General features: G+C 40.2%; 1 protein-coding gene across 2 annotated transcripts in view; it reads right to left on the reverse strand.

Moving 5' to 3' along the window:
• Positions 1–3,120: 3,120 nt before the first annotated feature.
• The window catches only part of SLC35G2 (solute carrier family 35 member G2), a gene marked incomplete at its 3' end in the record, with an annotated part of 31,650 nt that continues 8,488 nt past the window's right edge, over positions 3,121–26,282 (reverse strand). Inside the window, exons 1-2 of one of the 2 annotated variants that reach the window (XM_082839022.1) lie at positions 24,531–24,562; positions 3,121–4,377 (exon numbers count right to left, since the gene is read on the reverse strand). In XM_082839022.1, coding sequence (XP_082695148.1) covers positions 3,121–4,359 — 1,239 coding nt within the window. In that variant the 5' untranslated portion in view covers positions 4,360–4,377; positions 24,531–24,562. Of the gene's footprint in view, positions 4,378–24,530; positions 24,563–26,282 lie in introns of those variants that run through there. The other variant, XM_082839021.1, reaches the window with a different exon arrangement.

Below are 26,282 nucleotides of genomic sequence, written 5' to 3' on the forward strand. Positions count from 1 at the left end.
CAACTACTGAGCTTGCGCTCTAGAGCCCACGAGCCACAACTACTGAAGCCCGCACGCCTAGAGCCTGTGCTCCGCAACAGGAGAAGCCACCGCAATGAGAAGCCCACACACCGCAAGGAAGAGTAGCCCGCACTCACGGCAACTAGAGAAAGGCTGTGCGCAGCAACGAAGGCCCAACGCAGCCAAAAATAAAATTTTAAAAAAAGAGAGAATGATCTGGTTTAGCATCACTGTAAGGACTATTTAGGACAAAAAAAAACCTATCTACTAATCAGTAAGAAGAAAGTAATCACAGGCTTGCCTGTGAAGTATAGAAATTAGTGGACCCTGGTAACTAAATTCAGTTTCTATACTGAGTAATGTTAGTGTTTTATGGTAATTAATTCAACAAAAATTGATTGAGTCCACTCTGTGGTAAGCAGTACAATAGATACCAGAGACCTAAAAATCAGTCCTCAACTTAAAGGAGCTCCATTCAATGTCAGAGAATTAGATTTAAACAGGTACTTATTTGTATAGTAAATACAGCAATAGATATGTACAGGGGGACATTAGTCCACAGGGGAAGGGGTGTGTGTGGTCAAGCTAGTCAGGCAAGTAAGTAGGCAAAGAAGAGAGGATCTTTCCACATAGAGGGGCCTGCGTTAAAAAAAAAAAAAAAGGTATTACACAATAGTAGAATATTGCTAGAGCAGAAGATGACTAAAAGTGTAAACAAGAGTGGGTTATGCAAGTTAAGGGCCTTAGACTTTATCCTATAGGCAATGAGAAGCCATCAAAGGGTTTTCTTACAGCACTTTAAACTGTCATTCTGTTGTTTTCTGGCCTCTACTCTTTCTGATAAGAAGCCAGCTGTAATTCTTATCATTGTTTTCCTGTGTGTCATATATCTTTTCCTCTGGCTGCTTTTAAGATTTTGTTTCTTTATCTTTGTTTATCAGTAGTTACACTATGTTTCCAGGTGTGATTTTCTTTGTATTTATGATGCTGGGGGTTCACTTATTTCCCTGGATCTGCAGATTGCTGGTTGTTGTATCTTTTTACCCAATTTGGAAGACTTTTGGCCAGTATTTCTTCAAATCTTTTTTTATGCCCCATTCTCTCTCTTCTTCTGTGACTACACTTACACTTATACTAGACTTCTTACCCCTTAGTACAGGTCATTCCAGGCTCTGTTCATTTTTTTTTTCAAATCTTTTTGTTTCTGTGCTTCAGTTTGGGTAATTTCTATTGAGAGCCAGTAATTCCTGAAAAATCTGAATGTTAACATTTTCCAAAAGCACAAACACCCTAAAAATGACTTTGGGTTCCTTTTGGGGTATCTTTGAAGGCATATTAGGAGAACAGAAATCACAAGATATTACAACAGAGAACATAGTATTGGGTGTTGATGGACTGGAAAAGCAAAAAGGAAACACTGAAGCAGCCCAGATATGATAACTATAGAGAGCAGCTAGAACCCCTAGGAGTAGTGAAAAAGAGGAATCAAGGTTGGATCATCAGGTCTCAGGAGCTCAGAGCAATGACTTGCTGACCTGTAGCTTATACCCCTGGGAGGATGCTGTGCAACTGGTCCTGCTGCTACTGAGAGGGAGATGATGAGGCTGGGTAGCGGGTGGAGGAGTGCCAAAAGAAGCTTAAGGCTGAGATCAATTGCTGCTTCTGGACCAAAGGGCTCTTGCTTATTGCGGGGGTAAAAATGACAGAAACTGCAAGCAAACAGAAAGAAGGAAGTCCTTTATCCTCTCTGTTTTACAGTCTCCCTCTAATGCCCTTTATTGGTGGAACCTAGTGAGACCAGCTGGCATAGGAAAAATGTAGTGTGCAGGGTCTGAGTCATAGCATCACAGAGGAGAGTTATAGATGGGTGTATTTGAAGTTAAGATAGCTCAATAACGATAGCTTAATAAGCAATACCATATCAACATTTGTTTGTGCTAAATTAGTAAAAAGTTCCCAAATTAGACCCAAATTATTGTTACTCTATGTGGTTTTACAGACTTTTAAGCTCTTCTGAAAAGAATCTCAGGACACAAAGTTTTCAGTTTTCTGCTGTACTATGATTACTGTTAGTGTCTTTTTCAGGGGTAAGGAGTACCTTTACTGCAGCTCACACATATACTTACTACATAAACAAGGGCAGGTTTGGAAGAGATCTGCATAACTGAGGATGAGTAGACCCTCCCCCCAACATTCTATCTCCCACCATAAGGCACAAAATGGCATAGACTAAGTAGAGCTGGCAGGAATCCAAGCTTTTCCCTACCTCCATTTACTATGCATTGCCTAATGTGGCCTCAGCAAGGGGAAGACCAATTTCTTCTAAGGTAGGACAACCACCACTGCCAGTGAAAAACCAGCTCCTTTCCTTCGTTCCCTCTTTCTTGCCTCAACTCACTCAAGCTACTTTACCAAGCCCAATCACCTCTAGTTTTCTAATGCAAATAGGTGACAAAGCAGGGCTTGGTATTCAGCATTTCACCTTATAGATTTTTGAATATCGAAGGATTTTTGTTGAACATTTATAGAACATTGGGCATGAACTTTTTTTTTTTTCTTTTTCGGTACGCGGGCCTCTCACTGCCGTGGCCTCTCCCATTGTGGAGCACAGGCTCCGGACGCGCAGGCTCCGAGGCCATGGCTCACGGGCCCAGCCGCTCCGCGGCATGTGGGACCCTCCCGGACCGGGGCACGAACCCGTGTCCCCTGCATCGGCAGGCGGACCCCCAACCACTGCGCCACCAGGGAAGCCCGGGCATGAACTTTTTACTAATTTTTGAACTTCAGGACCACAGAATTTCCATCTGAAAGAAGTCATTTCTTCAAGTCTTATGTTCTTTAGTGATAAAAGTTAACATTCTCTACCCTTTTATTATTTATAATAAATAATCATTTTTATAATAAAAATTGCCTTATTATTAACAGCAAAGAGACCAGATTCATGATATTCCACATAATTTAGTATATGTTTTTAATTTATTAGACTAGAATAAATTTTTCCACGTCTGCATATATTAATTATATAGCACTCTGTCAGTTATACAACATATTTCCAGATGAACATTAAAATGTCTGTGTACCTATTAATAACTGAACATTAACAAGATAATAATCAGGTATTCACTTAATGGGAGAGTCTAGTATTTCCTGATAATCCTGCCTTCTTAAATTCCTCCAGTAAAGTTTATAGCCAGCAAGGACAAAAACACTAATCATAATGATTACCCCTCCAAAGACATCATAGACACTAGGAAATATATGTAACACTAAAAGCTGCAACACCATGGCTACCACAATCTCCAGATGTTGCACGGTGCTGACCAAAGCTGGATGGAATTTGTCCAAGGCATAATAAACTCCTAAGAAGGCTGCAGTAGAACAAATGCATATAGCAATGAGATAACTCCAGGTTTCTCCATCTAATGGGATGATGGGTTCTTGAAGAATGAACATAGTAGATACTCCCCAGACTGTCCCAGTCCAACCAAAGGTAAACAGTGCAGTCCACATGCTGATCTTCTCCTTAATGGATCTGTATACTATCATGGAAAGAGCAGTGGTCAGTCCAGCCATCACGGTCATAGTGTACCCAAAGGCTTCTTTCCAGGCATTTAACAAAGAATTATCTTCATCAACAATGTTGGGGATCATGACAAGACAAACACCTAAGATGCTGCAAACAACTGTAGCCGTGTCAACATAAGCCATTTTCTCATCTACAAGTAAAAAAGCCAAAATGGCACTGAAGACTGTGGTTGTGGCTCTCCACATAGTGGTCCCATTGCTGGGAGGAACTATTGAAAATGATGTATAAGCACAGGTGATAGAGATGACATTGCATACACCATAAAAGAAGAGTCGCAATCTGTATCCACTGGGTCCAAAGGGGGCTTCCTGGTAGTAACACACAACTAACACAGATAAGACCTGCAAAACAGAACGGATAAAAATCAGTTCTAGAGATGGAACTTTGGAACGATCAGAAACAAGCCTAGTGATAAGAGCTACACATCCATGAGCCAAAGCAGATCCAAACAGCACTATCCACATTTTTCTGGATTGAAAAATATTTTTTTCTGCAAAACTTTGGAATTGTCCAGTCTCATTGGTCATTGGGTCTTCTGTTGGTGGATGTTGAGTATCCATGGTTCCAAAGAAAGTTCTTCCTTTTCTTTTCATTTCACTCAGCAGGCCTTTCTTTGGATTTTCTTCCATAAAATTTCCATAGTCTTCATTGATTTCTTCATATCCATCATCCCCAGGCTGAGGATAATGAGAAGTATATTTCACCATCACCGTGTTTGGGTGTATTTTCACCCGTTTTTTAACTGGATATTTTTTGGAGGGAGAAGTATCCATTTCTTCAGGCAATCAATTCTATTTAAGAGGGAAAAAAAAAGACAAATGTACATATTCATCACTTGAAATATAGTTTTAATTTCTATTATAATCATATGTACCAATTCAATAACAGATAGTAGAGGTTGTAACAGGAGTTTTTTTTAAAAAAGTAATAGGAAGAGATGATCTGGCAATATGCCTTATCAGATGTATGAAGCCCAATGAAATTGTCTACCCTTTTTTCACTCTCATCTTAAGTCTGCCCCTATGTCTCATTCTGATTTTTCTTTGTCTCATTAAGCTGTATTTTCTTTACATCACAAACAACTGATATTTTTCCATTTGTTCATTCCTCCCTCTCTATGCATCCAATAAGATAAACACAGAAAAATAAACGACAACATAGATCAAACCTTTCCTTCTCATTGTGTCCATTTGTCTGTATTATAAATTATAATGATTAAGTCCAAATTCTTTTGTATAATCACTTCTGTATGATACCCAAACTAGTCTTATATTACAAATTATAGTGATATTTTAAAATGTTTATTCTGGCTTCCCATACATTTTCAGATATATGGGATGCACTGAAATTAGAAAATAAATAAAATGGATTTCGTGACATTCATGCATTTTTGCTATATACAGCTTTTCTGATGAGCAACTGGGCAATATGTTTAAGATTTTAACTAAAACTACCCTTTAATTCAGCAATATCACATCTAAGATTTTACCCTAAAGAGATGATCACAAGATGCATTTTACCTTATGTTTTTTTTTAAAAAAAAGGAAAAAATAAGAGTACATATTTATGTTTGTTTATATAATATAAAAAGTATAACAAATGAATTATGGAAAGAGACAAAGGAAGCTAATAATCATTGGGGTGGGACAGGAAACAAGAATAGAAGGAAACATTTTTACTGTATACTTTTTACTATATTTTTTGAATCATGATAATTGTTTAAAATTAAATTACAAACTAAAAAGAAAAGTTCATCTGTTATTGAGAAAAAGAGAGCATACAAAAGGTGGGGAAAATGTATGAATAGGAGAGTTCATTGTAGCTTACCAGAATGACCCTCGATACTATGCTATGCAGCCATTAAATGACAATGCGGACCTTTACTGACATAGAAGGATGTCCATGACATATAAAGGATTTGCCATAGTGCTGGCATATAGTAAACTCTCAATGAATATTAATAAATTCAGCTTCCTTTCACCTATAATTAACTCTTTTGAAACACTGGGTGTCTTCTACAATGTTATTCTTTCTTTGAGACCTGTATTTGTTCACTTAGTTCTCTTTAGTTCTTTCCCCTCTCCCCAAGAACAATTTCCTATTTCCTTCCCAATTATTTCTCCCCTCCCCTCTAAAACATAAAAATTTTTAAAAAGGAAACCTTCTTATTTTTTGTCTTCATGACATATTCCCTGTTGCTTGCCAAAAACTCACCAGTTCTAGGATCTTAAACCATGGTCCAGAAATCAAATCCTATTTTGTGCTTTAACACCATCTGGGTAAACCAACTGTTCCTATTTACTCCTTTCTCTTCTAAATGACACCACCTTCAGTTGGAAGAGTCATTTTAAAAAACACCACCTGTGCCTCCAAGCCCTTCAGTTCCTAGCATGGACCCCCCCACTTGCAGTCCTTCATGCATATTGCTATCAGGCTAATCTGGATGTTCTCTTTTTTCAACTTTTATTAGGATATTTCCACTTCAAATCATGACTTTAGCTTCAATAATCACAAACTGAATTAACAGTCTTGGTCTCCCAAATAGATTTTCCTTCCCTAAATTCCTCACTTATGTTTGAAATACCACCATCTTTCTAGTTCCCCAAGCTAGAAACCAAGGAATACTCAATTATCCTTTCTGCCATCACACTCCATTTGGTCATCAATCTTATTGTTTTTGTCTTTGAAATATTTCTCAGATTTTTCCTTTCTCCTCCAATTCCATTTTACCTTTGTGATTCTGGATCAGGTTTTTATGAATTCCCATCTAGAATATTGCAACAGCATCCTGACTAGCCCTCTTGGATCCCAGTCCTTCTGCCCTAAAATCCAACTATATTATACCACTGTCACATTAATGCCTTTAACAGATTCAAAACAAAACAAAAAACTTCCCTCAAGCTTTCCATTCAAGAACCTACAAGCTTTCCTACCAACTACGTCATTGGTCTCAACTCCTCTGCCTAACTCTCAAGACCCTGCCTAGTCTAGCCCCTATCAATACTTAGCTCCTTAACAAACATACTTTGCTCTGATCAGTCCAGTGTTCTCCCTGTCCTGACTCCCCACATGTACATGTTTCTCTAAGCTTTTATTCTCACTAGCTTCCCCTCTGCTCCCACTTTCTAAATACTGCTCATCTTTTAAGGAGGCCCAGTCCAAATCTTGCCTTTTAGAAACAAGCCTTCCCTGACCACTCTAGCCACTTATTTTTTTCTTCTTTGTTTAACATCTGCAGTAATTCTTCTGATTTTTGTAATCTCATCATTTTGTTATTTAGTTGTCTCAATCAGTGGAATTTTGTCTCCAGTCATTGTACCCAAATTTGCTGTTAAATCTCTTTTCCTTGCTAGTCAGCAAATATCTTAATGATACCTCAGTTAGATCCCATAACTTCCCACTTGCTTAAAATTGTTAAAGTTGTGTCTTATATCCTTTCAAAGCTTTCCCCTTCCCACTGCAGGCCAGATTTGTAGCTCCAGGGGCACAAATAGGGGAAGGACGTATTCTGTTGGTTTACTCCTTCTCCCTTTCCCTCCTTTTGGAGTCCTTGGGAGGGCAGTATGGTCTACCTCTGGGGCACTTCCTCCATCTCTCTAGGCTCCAGCTCCCCTGGTGTATTGGCACAGGGAGGAAGGAAAAGGAAAGGACACATATCTCATACAGTGGCTGCTGTTGTGTGATGGCTTTTTGATATATAAACTTGGCTAGGCTGAACTACATTCTCTAGTTATTTAATCAAACACTAATATAAGTGCTGCTATGAAGGTTTTTGCAGATGTGATAGAAGTCCCTAATCAGTTGACTTTAAGTTAATAAAAGAAAGACTATCCTGGGTGGGCCTGACCTAATCAAGTAAGCCCTTCCAAAAACGGATTAGGCTTTCCATGATTTCACAGATTCCAAACAATTCATGCCATTGGGGTTCTAGCCTGCTCATGATCTTCCTTTCCTTACTACCTGTGGACAAGAAACTTTGGCCTTTGCTCATGGGTTCCAACATGCTCCTGATCTTTTCTTTCTGACTGCCTGCCCTACAGACTACAAACTTCCTTATCCAGCCACCACAGTTACATTAGCCAATTCCTTGTAATAAATCTCCTATTGGTTCTGTGTCTCAGGTTGAACCCTGACTCTAATACATGGTGAAATTCTCTCTTTGATTATTGTCTTTGTTTCTGTGCTAACTCTGATAGGCCATTGATACTCTGTAGGCTGCAGGCATCCAAATGCAGGCTATCTTACGTAAGTTCTGTAGAGCCTCCCCAGTGCACAAATTCCTGATGTGGGGGAGTCTCCTGCCCTGGGGCTATGGCCCACAGGTTTTTGCTTTTTTTAAAAAATTTTATTTATTTATTTATTTATTTTTGGCTGTGTTGGGTCTTTGTTTCTGTGCGAGGGCTTTCTCTAGTTGTGGCAAGCAGGGTCCACTCTTCATCGCGGTGCATGGGCCTCTCACTGTCGCGGCGGCCTCTCTTGTTGTGGAGCACAAGCTCCAGACGCGCAGGCTCAGTAGTTGTGGCTCAGGGGCCTAGTTGCTCCGCGGCATGTGGGATCTTCCCAGACCAGGGCTCGAACCCGTGTCCCCTGCATTGGCAGGCAGATTCTCAACCACTGTGCCACCAGGGAAGCCCAGCCCACAGGTTTTTGCTGTTTGGGTCCTCTTGCCGGGTGGGCAGTTCTCTTGGTTAGGCACCAAAAGTATTCACTTGACCCCAGGAAAGTCACATATCCTTACCACTCCAGTGAGTATATAGGCCACTCACCACTTCCCCCTTCTCTCCAATTTTCTCTTTCCTCGAGCAAGCAAAGAGCAAATTAAAATGTGCTGTCTAAGCAGACTTCCAATTGGAGAATGAGAAAGCACACCCAATCATTGTAAATAATGATCTGGTAACTTTCACCCTCAGTTGGCTCTAAGGAGGAACATCCCTGTCCCCTCCCCATTAGGAAAAAGCACAACATTCTTCTTAGACCAAGGACCCACAATAGATAATATGATCCCTTTGACAGACTGCATTTTCCAAAGAGAGTCACTAGTCTAGTATCTCCCATACTACGTGTCTGGTTTTGTAAAATGTGAGTTTGACATTATTAAATAGAGAGGTAGGGTCTATATTCCCTCCCATTAAAAGTAGCCCTGCTTTTGTGACTGTTTCAACGAATAGAGTATGGTAAAAGTGACCTATTATGATTTCTGAGGCTAGGACATAAAAGGAAATATAGCTATTCCTTCCTAGCTGCAATACTTGTGCTTGGAGCTCTGAGCCACCAAGTAAGCAGTCTGACTGCTCTGAAGTCACCATGCTGTAAGGAAGCTCAAACTAGCCCATGTAGAGAAACCACATGGAGAGGTCCTGAGACCACCTGAAGAGAGAGAAATTCCTGGTAAGCCCCCAGCTGCTCCAGCCCCCTGCTGTTCGAACTCCAGCCACCCATCTGTCTTCAAGTATATAAGAGACCCTGAGTCAGGATTGCCCTGCCAAGTCCTTTCCAAATTCCTGATCTATAGAAACCATGACAGATAATAAAATGATTGTTGTCGTTTTAAGCCACTAAGCTTTGGAGTGATTTGTTACCTGCAATAGATAACTGGAACACCCTATTTCCCTCCCTAGTATTTTAAGGAATCGGAAGGAGGAGTGGTCTTAGTGACAGTTAAAGTAAAAGGCCTCTTATATTTGGACCAAAATGATTGGCTTTTGAAACTGGGATATTTTGTCCCCCATTGTGAGATCCTGGATTCTCATTCTGAGGTAAGAGGAAACTTTTTTTTTTCATTAAAGTATAGTTGATTTAGAATGTTCTGTTAGTTTCTGGTGTACAGCAAAGTGGTTCTGTTATATGTATGTGTGTACATATACATACACACACATATATATAACTGAATCACTTTGATTGTTATACATACGTGTGTGTGGTGGTGTGCATACATATATATATATATATATAATGAAGAGGAAAGTTTTAGTCAACATCCTGTTAGGTATAAATTAATGTATTTAATCCTAGTCCAACTGTATACTTTAAACTGTTATTTGAACTGTGTCATCTTTGTTCATTTCTCTCAGTGGATTAGTCTATAACAGATATATTCCAGGTATTTCTCAACACCATTAATATTATATTGTATAGGGATTCCCTGGCGGCGCAGTGGTTGAGTCTGCCTGCCCATGCAGGGGACACAGGTTCAAGCCCTGGTCCGGGAAGATCCCACATGCCATGGGGCAACTAAGCCCATATGCCACAAGTGCTGAGCCTGTGCTCTAGAGCCTGCAGGCTGCAACTACTGAGCCTGCAGGCTGCAACTACTGAGCCCACGTGCCACATCTATTGAAGCCTGTGCACCTAGAGCCCGTGCTCGGCAACAAGAGAGGCCACTGCAATGAGGAGCCCGCGCACTGCAACGAAGAGTAGTCCCCGCTCACTGCAACTAGAGAAAGCCCACGCGCAACAACAAAGACCCAACACAGCCAAAAATAAAAATAAAATAAATATATTTTAAAAAATATTATATTGTATCCCACTGATGCAAAAGCCATCTTATACTAAAGGGATACATAAAGATTTTTTTTTTTTTGGCCACACCATGTGGCATGTGGGATCTTCCCGTGCCCCCTGCATTGGGAGCATGGAGTCTTAACCACTGGCCCCCAGGGAAGTCCCAGGATCTTATTCATTCTCCCTAGTTTTCATTTAATTTCAGCCTTTGAAATATAATTATTGAAGAGAATCTGGAATCCTGACTAGTAATTACATTTTTGCACATTTAAGTCTTTCAACCTGTGAACATTTCAATAAATACTAACTGAGGTACCATGTGCCCAGCACCATTCTAGGCTCTATAAATATGAAGATAAATAAAACAGGCATGGCCCCAGCACTCACAGAGCTTATAGACTAGTGGAAGAGACAACAAGTAATTCAAATTTAATATTTTAATAAGTTAATAATGCAAGTAACTACATGAAGTACAAGAAACTGTTGGAGCACATACAAAGGGCATGTAACCCAAATATGGGGGATCTTTGCAGGTTTCCAGGTGGAAAGGATGCCTGAATTGGGACTCTAAACATATGTAACATATAGACAAGTAAAGAGGAGAAGGAGAAAAACAAAACTTTTTTCCAGAGATTAAAAATTTGAGTCAGAAATGTTGGTTTTGAGTTCTAGCTCTGCCACCAACTAGAGCAATAATTATGTCTATTTTAAGAGAAAGTTTTAGATGATAATTGTTGGGGTCTTTTAACTCAACTCTCAGTTTGTCTGTTTAATGATTTCACACTTTTAGTGTTTTGATATCTCTCCCATGCGAGACCACCATGCAATTCAGTGATCACAAATTTCTACCACCTGCTCAAAGTTGTTCTGACCAATATGCCAACTCAGTTTCTCCTCATTCCTTACAGAGAGGAAGAATCTGAACTAATTTCATGGCTCCAGTTGCTCTGACATTTATGTGGGGCTGTCCCCTCCCAGGCAGAGGTGTCCATTTCAGCTGCATAGAGCAACTCAGCTGAGAAGAGGGAATGTCAAACAATAGGACCAGAAGACTAGCCTATCCAGCTACAAATGTATCAACCTGAAATGTTGGACAAATGGACTAAAAGGATACATAGTTTGGTGTCTGCTTGAACAATGGGCGCAATTCAGTATTGCAAGCCTGAAAAAGCAGTATTTGTATCTAAAAGAGGTACTGTTTCCTAAGCTACATCCCACAACCTAAGGCCCAAGATCACCTCTCTCCTAAGGCTGAGAAAACGAACAGTGCCATCCCTACTGTTTTGGTGGGAATCCTTAGAAAATCTCCTTATGGTGCCTACAGCAAATGCCACTTGGTAATCAGAGCTTCTTTCTTTAGTTACCAGACTGATCCCTAAAATGGTAAACAGTCTTAGATATAAAGCTGGCTAGTACAACTTGATTATAATACAGTGGTTTAAATGTGGGCATTGATGTGGTATTTGACACTCACTGAATCAGACTGGCTTTGAACTAAATATTTATCACAAACTGATAGGTTACTACATTATACCTGAGCAGCCCAGTCCTGAGATACCTTATTCCCCCAGTGTGCTTGGACAGTCTTGCCCCTGAATGAAAATGAAAAGACCACACCTAACTGGTCACCTGAAAGGGAAGACCCAACAACCACCTTTCCAGGATATTGTGAGACATCGGGACATGCATAGGATCTGTGCTGTTAAACATATCTCTTGAGAACTATTGAGAGAAGCCATTCATCCCTCCAAACTGATGAAAAGGGGCCCATATTCTGAGGCCTCAAGGCTGTGAGCATGAGCCTACCAATCCTTATGATGAACCCAGCTTAGCATAACCTTTAACACCCCTCTTTGAATAGGGATTCACTCTCTTCCCCACTGCAACTCATGAGGATCAGGAGAACTAGAGGCAGCATTTAAGTCTGCTTGTACTTTATTAATACTCTTTGGGACTGTATCTTTGTGTAAAGGCCCACTGCTTTAGAGAGGAAAGAACCTCCTTCTAAGCTCCAACCTCTGGAACTAGAAAATCAGTTCTTAAATAAACTAATAAAGTAGAACTTGAAAGATAAGAATAATGATAATAAGTGAGAAATAACAGAGTAGAAGATAAAGAGCATGCCTTTCTTAAATCAGTCACATTCAGAAAGTGAGGGATTTATCATGAAGAAGTAGATGTTTGCCCTTCTTAGAAGGTTGATAATATTCACATTGTGTGTTAAGTGGCAAATGATCAAAATGAAATAAGTCAAATCATGCAACAGAACAGTTTTATGAAGATGTGAAAGAGGGGCTGCAAGAAAAGTTAATTGTATAATATTTCAAATACTCAGATTATAAAGGAACTACCATAAGCAAATTCAACCAAAGGGGGAAAAAAAGAGGAGACATACAGTCTAGTAGTCTTCTATGGTAAACCAACTGAATCTCTATAAAAATATAAAAGGAAATTTCAGAGCAACCAGGACAGAAGCATTCTTACTCAGATGTATTACTTAGGATAGATATACCATATATAATGGCAGAAATTGCAATTAGAATAGCATTCATATTGCATCAGATTATTGCCTGACAAACAACAGTCCATCTACGTCTCTCTTAGAAAAGCAAAAAATAAGGCACATTATCAATTTCTCCTTTGTAACACTTAGATTAAAGCATCCTTGCAATAGCTCTCAGAAAAAGATTAAGAAGACAAGATCTTGATTTAGCCAGAGATCATGAAAACATTTTCAGCTCTAATGGAAACAATCAGAATTAGCATAAAAGCAAGAATGGGAAAACAAACAATAAAGAAAGGCATAACTGATGGCTCTAAAATCCAGTGAAAACAGAAGGAAATATGGAAGAAGTCAATAATAACAATACTATCAATAGCCAGATGTATTGATATTTACATTTGTACAGACAACGTGCTAAATTCTAAACATGGGTTAACTAAGCTTTGAGAGGAAGTGAAATCGTAGGAGGTTTTGGAGTGGGAGAGCATTGGGGAAGGGTGGAAAACAAAATATTTGGAGAAAACTAATGGCCTACCTCACTTAGAACTGCAATAACTTAAAAGGAAGTAAAGGTAAGTAGGTAAGTACTCACTTTAGGAAACTAACTCGTTACATATTATTGAACACACTCTATGTGAAGGGCACCAGGTAGGCCACGAGGAGCAGGTCAGTAGGTCTTATTGTTGAAGACAATTTGTCCCAAAGTTTTGTCTAGAACTTTGTCACCTAGTGCCCCAAATTAGTCTCTTCTCTCACACTTTCCTCTCCCCAATCCTCTCCCTCTTTCTCCATCTTACCTTCTCAACGTTACTCCTGTCTCCCACAGACACAGCCCTGTCTGACATCCTAGCCCAGAAGTAACTGCCACTTATTCATGCAAATGATTTCAGGGAAAATGATATTTATTTTATTCCCTTAAAGGACAAAGTATTATCACTGTCAGAGTCACATTCCACTTTCATAACAGAATAAGCTATTTTCATTTTCCTGAAATCATAATTTCTCTGACAGGAAGCAAGAGTGATGATGACAAAACATCTGTGCAGAAAGCAGGAGAAAAGCCTCAATCATGTGAGCACCCCTGCCACTAGAACTCCACCCTAAGAAATAGCCTCCTGTCATCCAAACCAAAATGTATACATGTCACTCCTCTGGGCCTTTTACCAGTGTCATCTGGTACTTAGCCCCTGCCTCCTTTTGTCATTTTTTAAAAATTTATTTTATTTAATTTTTTTTTGGCTGTGTTGGGTCTTCATTTGCTGTGCATTGGCTTTCTCCAGTTGAGGCAAGTGGGAGTTACTCTTCCTTGCGGTGCCCAAGCTTCTCGCTGCAGTGGCTTCTCTTGTTGCGGAGCATGGGCTCTAGGCACGCAGGCTTCAGTAGTTGTGGCACGCAGGCTCAGTAGTTGTAGCTCACAGGCTCTAGAGCGCAGGCTCAGTAGTTGTGGCACACGGGCTTAGTTGCTCCACGGCATATGGGATCTTCCCAGACCAGGGCTTGAACCCGTGTCCCCTGCATTGGCAGGCAGATTCTTAATCATTGCACCACCAAGGAAGCCCTCCTTCTGTCATTTTATTCTCCTTGTGTATGACATTGTTAAGTTTTAAAAAGCAATGATTCCTCAGTTTTAAAAAGCAATGGTTCCTCAGTATGTGTTTTTAGAAAGAGGGACAACCTAGTGCCCCAACCGATGAGTGGATAAAGAAAATATGGTATATCCATACAATTGAATATTACTCATCCATAAAAAGGAATGAAGTTCCAATACACGCTACAACATGGATGAACCTTGAAGACATTATGCTAACTGAAATAAGCCAGACACAAAAGGACAAATACTGTATGATTCCACTTATATGTGGCATTTAGAATAGGCAAATTCATAAAAAGAGAAAATAGATTAGAGATTATCAGGGGCTGGGAGAAAAGGGAATGGGGAGTTACAGCTACAAGGTTTCTGTTTGGGGTAATGAAGAAGTTTTGGAAATAGATAGTGGTGATGGTTGCACAATATTGTGAATGTAATTAATGCTATTGAATTGAACATTTAAAAAATTTGTTAAGGGACTTCCCTTGTCTCCAGTGGTAAAGAATCACGTTCCAATGTAGGGGACGCAGATTCGATCCCTGGTCGGGGAACTAAGATCCCACATGCTGCGGGGCAGTTGAGCCCGAGTGCCGCAAACTACAATGCCCATGCTCTCTGGAGCCCACACGCCACAACTACAGAGCCCATGCACTCTGGAGCCCGCGTGCCACAGCTAGAGAGAGAAAATCCACATGTCACAACTAGAGAGAAGCCCTCGCACCACAAGGAAAGATCCCACGTGCTACAACTAAGACTTGACGCAGCCAAAAATAAAAATAAATATTTTTAAAATGTGTTAAAATGGTAAGTTTTGTATTATTTATATTTTACCACAATTTTATTTAAATAGGAAAAAAAAGAAAAGAGGGGCTTCCCTGGTGGTGCAGTGGTTGAGAGTCTGCCTGCCGATGCAGGGGACACGCGTTCGTGCCCCAGTCCGGGAGGATCCCACATGCCGCGGAGCGGCTGAGCCCGTGAGCCATGGCCGCTGAGCCTGTGCGTCCGGAGCCTGTGCTCCGCAACGGGAGAGGCCACAACAGTGAGAGGCCCGCATATCGCCAAAAAAAAAAGAAAAGAAAAGAAAGGGGGAAAATGTAGTGCTTCCTCCAGTGTGGGGCAGGGGAGAAAGGAAGGCATTGGTATTTTCAAAAACCTCCCCAATAATCCTAATGTATAATTTTCTTGTGGGAGAACCACTCAACTAGATTATCTAAGGACCTTCTGGCTTTAAGATTTAATGAATCTGTATAGGTATACATATAGCTGATTCACTTCATTGTACAGCAGAAACTAACACAACATTGTAAAGCAATTATACTCCAATTAAAAAAAAAGATTTAATGACTCCGTGGCTGCTACATGATTAAGGAAGACAGAGAGTGGCACAGGGATGGAAATTAAAAAAAGGCGGGGGACAGGTGGATACTGAAGCCAGACTGTCTGGATTTGAATCTTAGCTACAGAACTTATTAAATATGTGACCTTGGGCAACTTACTGAACATCTTTACCTATTTCCTCTTCTGTAAAATTTCGATAATAGTAGGGTAGAATAAAAATATTAAATCAGTTAATACATACAAAACACTAAGTATCTTGCACTTAGCAAGTGTTCAATAACTTTTAAATCTTTTTTCACATGATTCTGTCTGCCTGGAATGACATGGGCCTCCCCCTTTCTGCCCTTGTCTACCTGTAGAGCTCACATTTGTGCTTCAGTGATTTGCTCAAGTGTTACTTCCTCCTTTGCAAAGTCTTCCCTGTTTTCTCCAATTTTTGTGCCCCATTGCCCCTGCATTCATTTGTTTATATCCTGTCTTTCTCACCAGACCATACACTTCGTGATAGCAGACTTTCTCACCATTATATCCTCAGCCCCTAACACAGTGTCTGGCACATACTGGCACTCGATAAATGTTTGTTGGATGGAATGGAATGGATTTGAAAACCAAGAAGAGGAAGACATGGAAAAGAATGGGGAATGATGTTGACTACTGACATCTCTATAGGATTTTATAGGCCCACATACCCACTTCTGGTGTCTTAGCATCACTGCTCAATCAATGGTAGGCAGCTGAAAACCTGCAGTTTCCCGTGATCATCAAACTGCAGAACTGTTCAGAAGAACTCTCCCTGTCCTCTGCCCTTACCCTCTTTACTAGTCAGAGTTCTCCAGAGAAACAAAATTAATAGGATGTGTATATATACACCTATATAGAGAGAATAATTTTAAGGAATTGGCTCACGCAATTATGCAGGCTGGCAAGTCTAAAAGCTTCAGAGTATGCCAGCAGGCTGTAGACCCAGGGAACAGTTGCAGTTCAAGCCCAAAGGCAGTCTGCTGGCAGAATTCCTTTCTCCTCGGAGGATGTCAGGTTTTTTCTTCAGACCTTCAGCTGATTAGATGAGGCCCACCCTCCATTATGGAGAGCAATCTGCTTTACTCAAATCCACTGATTTAAATGTAAATCTCATCCAAAAACACTTTCACAGAAACATGAGCATAATCTTTGACCACCCAAGTTGACACATAAAATTAACCATCACAGCCTCATCCTTTGCTTGTCCTCCATAAGCACAAAAGTTCTGGCTATTCCAAACTGCAGGAAATTCTCTATGTCATGCTCTTTCATGGCTCTGGGTTTTTACATAAGCTGTTCTTTCTTTATGGAATACTCTTTTCCTGCTTTTTCACCTGGTAAATTACTGCTCATTTTTCAAGGCCCAGATTAAATGTTACCATCTCTGGAAAACTTCCCTAGGCCCATTTCCCACCCCAGTCTGAGTTAGATGCCCACCTCAGTTCTTCAATCATAGAATTTATTGAATGCATTGAATTACAACTGTGTTTTTGTCTTTCTATTATGCTAGATCTGTGAGGGTTTTAACCCCACAGGTATTAAAATTAGATATTATTAATTTTTATATTTGCAGCATCTAGCTCAATGCTTGGCATGAGATAGGTACTTAATAACTGTTTGTTGAATGAATGGACTATTTTTTAATGAAGCAAATTTTGTTAAGAACAAAATATAAGTAATATAAATAAATGGATTTAAATGGCTAGTAACCCAAATAGGGAGCCTTATCCATTAAAATACTTTAAAGTCCTTAATAAAATTTCAAGAATAATAAAACATTAGGGTGAGCAGTTTAGCTATTAAGGGAATGTGTGTGTTTAGCTTCTCTGCCTCTGGATCTATTTATGCTGCTCATAGGTCTCCCATATTTTCTTTAATATTAAATTCCTCAGGCATAACTGGAGCTGTTCTTTAAATAAAGTTTATCTACTTTTCTTAATTAAACTATTATCAACCAGTTAAGAAGGGTGTGGAGATACATGTCTTTCAGCATCACCTGGCTGAACTTCAGTTGCTATTTCCCTGCTTCCCAGAGCATGTCTCATAGCTTGGCCCAGTCAAGTGAGTCCCACCAACAAGACCACAGCAGTTCCTCATCAGGATTCCCTGGGCTTGCTCAGGACAAGCTTGACTGAGAAGCTATTTACCACCATCAGCCCTTTAGAAAAAAAACACATTTTGTTTATTCCTATTACAAAAGCAATATATGCTTATTGTAGAAAATTGAGAAATGTGAGAAAGCAAAGAAAATAAAAACAACTCATAATCCTACCACCCAGAGATAACTACTGACCCTTCCAGGTCTTTTTCTATTTGTGAACATTGTTTTCCCCAAACATGGTATCAACCACTATATCCTATTTTATAACTTCCCCTTTACTTATCAGTGCATTGTACACATTTTTCCATGTCATTAAATATTCTACAACATCATTTTTAATGGCTAGTTAATATGGATCCAATACTGGGTTCTGAACACAACAGGTCAATCATTAACTTCAGCTTTCTGAGAGTTTAAAGGTAAATGGGATGACCAGCTGCCACTGATCCTTTACACAGGGGTAGATCCATAACCATCACAGGAAAAGTCACATATGTGAAAAGGTACAGATAACAATGTTGACGTTTTCCCTGAATGTAAATGAGGAAACAGTTTTTGATGGCCAGGGGAAGATTGTGAAAGAATAAATAAGAGATAAGTCAAGAGGATTCATGTTTCCTCTTTGCTCTCTGTTCAGACGTCATCTACAGAGAGAAACTAGCTGAGACCAATAGTGAGATAAAGTGTGTCTTCATTCATTTTTTGTGTTTATTTAGGATCAATACACTGTTTGGTTTTGAAAGGATTTGAGGCAACCATTCAACTAGAGTTAAAGGAAAAATGAAACCACAGGAAATATCAAGCACAGATGCCTCGAAGTACCTGGGAAGTACTCTTTTGGATTGTTTCATCCTGAATATGGCTCTAGATTCTCTAATTATAAGGATAGCTATGATTATTTGGCCTCTATTCTGTGACAGGCATATATTAAGAACTTTATTTTATCATTTAAAGGTCAAAACAACTCTATGAAGTAGGTATTATAATCTCCATTTTAGATATGAGGAAATAGGTTCTGAGAGGTTGGGTAACTTGCCAGTTAGTGGGTGACATAACTAATTAATGATAGAGACAAGACTCAGGTCCAGGTCTGCCTTCCCAAGCCCTTTCTTCCATACTACTCTGCAAAGTAACCATCCATGGTAGGCAGAATAATGCCCCCCAAGCCCCACCAAGATGTCCACATCCTAATTCCCAGAACTTTACCTTATATGACAAAGGGGAATTAAGATTGCAGATGGAGTTAAGGCTGTTAATCAACTGACCTTAAAATAGGGAGACCATCCTGGATTATCTGGTTGGGCCCAATGTAATCACAAGGACCCTTAAAAGTGGAAAACAGAGACAGAGAAGATGTGACAACAGAAGCAAAGTCAGAGTGATGCAATGTGAGGACTCAGCCTGCTGTTGCTGGCATTGAAGATAGAAGGGAATCATGAGTCGAGGGGTGTGGACAGCCTCTAGAAGCTGGAAAAGGCAAGGAAGTGGATCCTTCCCTAGAATGTCCAGAAAGGAATACACCCTGCCAACACATTGGTTTTAGCCCACTGATACCCCGAACTGGACCTCTGACTTACAGAACTGCAAGATAATAAATTCATGTTGTTTTAAGCCACCAAGTTTGTGGTAATTTGTTACAGCAGCAAACAGAAAACTCAGACACCATCATTTTGTGAATGTCTAAAGATCAGATTTGTATTCTTAGAGAAAAGATCCAAACACTTAGTATTGGTGTGGAAAAGAACTGCCTGCATGTAATCCATGATTTTCCCCAGAAAAGAATTGTTGATCTTCTTAAGATCTAGAAAAGTGTTGGATGAGACTACAAAGTTCTGGGTCAAGTGGCATGGACAAGATTATTTTAGCCTGACATAGAAAATATTTGCTGGCTGCTTACCCCTGTGATACTGTTTGAGACATCTGCTTTTAACAACCACATCCTCATGGATCATCTAGAAATAAAGTGAATTATAAAACACCTCTCAAGGGCTGAGTAAACTGCCCTGTTGGATGTAGTCATAAAATACTGAATCAGAACTTTGGTTGGATACCACCAGATAGATTAATTACCAATGCTGGGGGACTTCCCTGGTGGCGCAGTGATTAAGAATCCACCTGCCAACGCAGGGGACATGGGTTCAATCCCTGGTCTGGGAAGATCCCACATGCCGCAGGACAACTAAGCCCACGTGCCACAACTACTGAGCCTGCACTCTAGAGCCCGCGAGCCACAACTACTGAGCCCGTGTGCCACAACTACTGAATCCCACGTACCTAGAGCCCATGCTCCGCAACAAGAGAAGCCCGCGCACTGCAATGAAGAGTAGCCCCCACTTGCTGCGACCAGCAAAAGCCCATGCACAGCAACGAAGACCCAACACAGCCAAAAATAAAATAAATAAATAAATTTATATATATATAAAAATAACCAATGCTGGACAACAGGTCTAACCAATTCTTGAGGCAGCAGATTTGAGCTTGAATTCTACCTCTATCACTTTCTGCCTGGGCATGTATCGTGTAACCTTTCTAAACATCAGTTTCTTCATTTGTAAGATGGGCTGATATTACTAACTTGGAAAGGTTATTACTAAGGACTTAATGAAAAGATGGATCAAAAGCATCTAGAACAATACCTGGCACATAGCAGGTGCTCAATAAGTACTAGCTTGCTTCCTTCATGTTAGCCAAGTACTGTGAAGATTTTGTTACTAGTATAGAAGAAATGGTTATTTTCCTCTCTGATCTGTTTCTATAGCAAGAAGGCTTACTTATAGTTTACAAATTTCTAAATTTGGAACTTTTTTAAAGGATAAAACAATGCACTCTAGGAAATGTGCCTGGAGGCCCAGATTAAAATCTGCTCCTCCAGCCCTTCCAATGATTTGAGAGACTTCTGATTCCTTATATTATATCTCTTCCTGATTGAAAGAGCCAGAGTGATTTTTGTTATCTGTAACTAAACCTTGCCATATACACAGATGCACTGTGTATTACACCATGTGATATGTAAAACTGAATCCCACCAGTCAAGGAACCTCTCCTGCTTATTCTGCTTTTAACAATATTATTTTAATACAGATGCCAATAAAGCATTAATATTTTGAAATTTACGGAAGAGTATTCATTCACACATAATGCCAGTCTAATGAACCAAAGACTGAAGATAATGCTGGTGATCCCTTCCAATAGTCTTAAATTGCTATTAATTCTTTTCTTGATGAGACAAGGTGGTGAACAACAGTAATTCATAGTAGACAATTTGCTTACATTTTGTTCCTCATGTGGTTATTGTTTCAGAAAAATAGCCTAAAATTTATCAAGAAAGTTAGAATAGATTTTTGAAAGAATCAACCAGGATTGGTTGGTAGTCTTGAGTAAGAATAACATAAGATTTTCATAAAGATGGGTAGACAGCACTTTGAGCTCATACTGAAGAAATACATGTCAATTGTAAATAACTTAGGACTGCTAATTAAGACAGAATCCTAATAATTCCTTCAAGCCATCTTCTACTAGAAACCTTTTAAATTTTATGTGATTACTTAGATAGTTCTCTGGAAATACAACTATCAAGGCAAGTTTATTATAACTTCCTTATGCATTCTGTCTACTCAAATCTTCATATAGGCCCAGCTAGCAAACCAGGCCAAGAGACAAGTATTAGAAGTCACTCAGACCTCTGATATTTTCAAAGTGCTGTTGCTGAGAAGACTCAGAGCCACAGAGAAGTCAGAAGCCATCACAGTATGACTCCATCTCCTCCCACATCCATACTGGGCAGGACTTTTCAGCACATCTCAAGTTTTCTGGGTTTTGCAACAGCCCAGGGTAGCTCCTTAAATCTGCCATGCCTACTCTCTCAACAGATCTAGGCACCACCTAAAGGGAGTTTGCCAAGTTACAATCTCCTTTGTGGTCTGTGAGTTCCACGAAGGCAAGAGAGTTCTCATTCATATTTGTATTCTTAGCACACAGAGCACACTTAACAAATATTGAACAAAAATAAAGACTCATTCCTGAACTGCATTCTACAACTGCTCCTTGAACTCTGTCCCATCCTGCTATCAGTTATCACAAGCTCTGCTGTTCATTCTCCCATTTCTGTCCTGGTTTCACCTCTGAGATTGTCCTCACACTGTTATCTTTGCTGCTTGGCTGCAATTCTGAGTCTCTGTGCTAGAGATACTGGTTCCAGAACCCTGAGGAAGCCTTCTCCTGGTTTGGCCTGCCACTGGACTCTATGCTGGCCCCATGCTGGCCCAGGATTGTCACAGCAGCCCAGCCAAGATATATCTGGGAGAGGGGTCAGCATCCCTGCAAACTTCTTGGATTGAGACAACTTTCATCTGAGCTACATTATTGAAGAATTTTCAATCTAAAAATAGGAAAGCCCTTCAACCCCATTCCTCATGCCTCCTTGTCTTGTGAAAGAGATCCTGAACCACCCACCAAGAAAGAAATAAGGAAATGGCAGACTGAATGAACAGAGGGAGTAAGGGTATTCACTGAAACGTTGGCATTGAGCATTTGGAATTTAAAAGACCAAAAAAAGTCTTGGTTTTACCTTTTTTTTTTTTTCCATTTTCAAAATGTTTCGGTGGCTAAAATAAGTTATACTTCGAATTCACTTAAGAGCAATGAATGTTAATATATTAGAAGTTACTTCATGAAATAAGGACAACGTCTTTACTTCAAAATACTTCAAAGTAGTCATCTGAATATTTGACAGAAATATTATATTTTATTAATCCTGTGTTGAAATGATTGCTTAATTACTTAGTATTTTCATTTACACTAGCCAGAAGTGATTACTTTCCACATTTTAGATTTTTCAGAGTAAAAATGATACAATCTTAGACTGGACTTTAAGTTGGCTATAAACTGGGTTTTTTCACACATAATTTGTGAATATAACTGATGGTAGCTACTCTTAGGTGTTTATCCCCAAAATGTTACATTGGGGGTCCTTGGGGATGAATTCTGATCTTTATATTCACATTGTTGGCCAGTAATAAACTGACATTTGGCCTAAAAATTAGTAGGATATGTAATCCTTCACTCTATCCATGCACTTCTTGCTCTTGAGAAAAAATAATTTTCTCTGGGAGTCTGAGGGATAGCTAGCTTCTTGCATCGTGGAATTTGATTTTGGTGCTCTGACCCTGATAGTCCAGCTCTTCACTAGGGCTCACTTTTGTATTACTGTAGCAACAGCTAGCTTTTGTCTCCATAGTCAATGACTGCATCTCCTGACCCTGCCAACCGTCTCTCAAATTCACCTTCTTTTTTGTTGTTTGGTTTTTGGTTTTTGGTTTTTTTTTGCGGTACGTGGGCCTCTCACTGTTGCGGCCTCTCCCGCTGCGGAGCACATGCTCCAGACGTGCAGGCTCAGTGGCCATGGCTCACAGGCCCAGCCGCTCCGCGGCATGTGGGATCTTTCCGGACCGGGGCACGAACCCGTGTCCCCTGCATCGGCAGGCGGACTCTCAACCACTGTGCCACCAGGGAAGCCCTCAAATTCACCTTCTTACTTAGAAGAAACAGGGGAGGAATGTGGATGAACCACTCTAAATCCATCATCATTGCTCTATTTTGCTGGTGACAGGTCTGTGGTGACATCCTGTGTGAGGATCACTCCCTGTGCTAACAGATGCACAACAGCACCAGAACGGTATGACAGCTCACTCACTCCAGGTGAGAAGAGGTTCGGGGCACACTAGGCTGAATGATAAACTCCTCAGCATGCTAGCTAACATCGCTTAGAAGAGTGATACTTAGGTGAGAAAGAATCCTTATTCTGGGCTGAATAGCAGAAGCTGCCCAAGTGGATGTGGGTCAAGGCTCCTTAGATGGAGCTGAGATAGGCTGAAGTTGGGGTCGTGGCTGGCTGAGCTGGGGATGAAGGCTGCTTAGCTGAACTAAGAAGGGCAATAGATACTGGATTCCAGAGTAGGCCAGGCCGGGAGGAACAAGGTAGAATGTGGTCTAAGGGAGCTAAGAAGAATTGCGCTATGCTGGGCTATGGGAGAATGAGAGCAAGGCCTCAGGATGTTGCTGGGCTGTGTCAGTCTGGGTTATAGGAGAGGAGAGAATTACAGCTAAAGGACTTGGAGATGAGGTGAGGTAAGGAGAGAGATCGGATGGGATGGGTATGGGGTCGGGGAGAGGCAGGAAGGAGTAGTGGAGAGATGCACCAAACAGGAGGCCTAGCGCAAGTTTGAGCTGGAGACTCAGCTGACAGTTCTAGAGCAGGAGGTTAGGAAAGGGATAGCCAGGGACTATCAGCTGTGCAGGAGCTGCTAGGAGTCAACAGCTGGCTCTGGGAAGGACAAAGAATGAGAAAAAAGAAATCATTAAATTTGTAGGAGCAGAAGGTGGGAAAGGGGGCTGGGGATGAGAGTTATCATTCTGGTTAGAGCTGGCCTAAATATTCTATGTTACCATCACCTTGGAAGTTCTGGGCATGTTAGTTGCTGTGTAGGCAAAACTGGAGAAGCCCGTCTCCTCTGTACTCAATCGTGGCTAATGACTTTAGTAGACTCTAATGAACCGTGCATACCAGGAAAGGAAAAGGTTAACTGAGATTGAAAAAAAGCCTTATGTGGCAGTTTTCAGATAAGCGGGTTGACTTGGCTTGTGTGAGGGTGATGATGCCTGATTTGGAAAAGAGCAATTTATGTTGTACCGTTTTAAAATCCATTCTGGCACACTGTGATGAATGTGTTGGCTGGCAGCTAAGAACTTGCTGAAATGCAAGAGTCTTTCACCGATTATAATCGACACTTCCCCTTCCAGGAAAGAGCCTTTCTCATCTCTGAAGCAGTGGACTTATCAATTTGCATAAAATATGCCATTCCCATTGAATATATATTTATCATCTACCACTTACTTTCCTACTGTCTTTTTTTTTTTTTTTTTTTTGCAGTACGCAGGCCTCTCACTGTTGTGGCCTCTCCCGTTGCAGAGCACAGGCTCCGGATGTGCAGGCTCAGCGGCCATGGCTCACGGGCCCAGCCGCTCCGCGGCACGTGGGATCCTCCTGGACCGGGCCACGAACCCGCGTCCCCTGCATTGGCAGGTGGACTCTCAACCACTGCGCCACCAGGGAAGCCCCCTACTGTCTTTTTTTTTAAAAAAAGCAGAATTAGTTTACAGTGAATCAGCATCTTTAAATTCAGCTGTGCTGGGTGCATCTGTCAAGAGTGGCAGGAAGTCATCGCTAGAAGGGGGAGGGGAAGGAATAAAATGATCCTTTTCTGTTTCCATGATCTTTTCTGTATGTATCTAAGTGGTTAAATCACCAATTAGGTTAGATGCTAATTAAATATAAAACAGATTACAGCACTGTTCTGATATCTTGTTAAAGTTGTACTTATTGGTTGTTTATTCTTTACCTAATTCTCACTAGAGAGGATCAAATAGCCCAGCTGAGTTCAAAGAAGGCTGCCAACCCCCCAGGTCTTACACCAGTCCCTGAACAAAAAAGGAACACCCAGGATCAACAGCCTACTCTCAAATCCCTCAAATACTACATATACCACCTGCTCACATTTGCCCTGTTCTGGCTGCTGTTTATCCATGAAAAAGCCAAGCCTGAATTTTCTCGAGGCCAAGCTTTATGAAAATGCCAAATGAATCAGTTCAAAATTGTACACATTTGGTTTCATTTGATCATAACTGATTCTTCACACTGTAGACACCACTCACATCTCAAATTTTATTAAACTCAAATAACGTAAAGCAATTGAAAAATGGTGAACAGATGGCAACTTGTTTCAAACTGTAAGTCAGATTTTGAATGAAACTTGACAACATCTGGTTGCTTAAGTGGCATACCTACATTTATTAAAGTCGTTCCACTCCTTTAATGCTATTTAGAGAACACACACAAATATATAATGCTACTGCAAAGCTGAAAAGAGACTTTATAAAGTCCCATCACTGGCAGGGACATTGTATAGGAAGGAAAAGCACAGTATAATCCATCCCATCAGGAGTTAATTTTACCAGCAACATGTACCAAAATTTAAAATGTGTGAACTCTTTGACCCAGCAATGCCATTTCCAGGAATATATCCTAAGGAGATCACTAGTAAAGTACATAAAGATGGCAAGCAATGATATTCATCATGGCTTTCTTTACACAATGAAAAACTGGAAATAACCTAATTGTCCTTTAATGAGGGACCTGTTAAATAAAAACATCAATGCAATATTATGCAGTCATCAAAAAAGATACTATATATGTATATATAGACATTAAAAAACCTTCATGTCACATTGCTAAGAAAAAGAAGGGTATAAAAGAGTATTCATGGTATGACTTTATATAAAACAATTTATATCTATACTTACAGATGGTGAAATTTCAATTATTCAGCACTTTCTTCTTTTTACTTTTTAGGTTAATTTTCCACATAAGCATGCATTTACTTTAAAATCCAGGAAAAAAATCAAGCTATTTTCATTAGAGGAAAAAAAGTCATTACTCAGTATTTCAGTTAGACAAAATGTCACCCAGGAAGCCAAATGTAGCTCTTATATTTCTGTGCCTTCTGTTGCAAAGAAAATTGTGGATAAACAGACCATATTACAGAGAGAAACTGGATGGATGGTGTGTAGAACCCAAACCAAAACAGAG

The sequence above is a fragment of the Leucopleurus acutus genome (assembly GCF_964270905.1).
Source record: "Leucopleurus acutus genome assembly, chromosome: 5".
Taxonomy (NCBI): domain Eukaryota; kingdom Metazoa; phylum Chordata; class Mammalia; order Artiodactyla; family Delphinidae; genus Leucopleurus; species Leucopleurus acutus.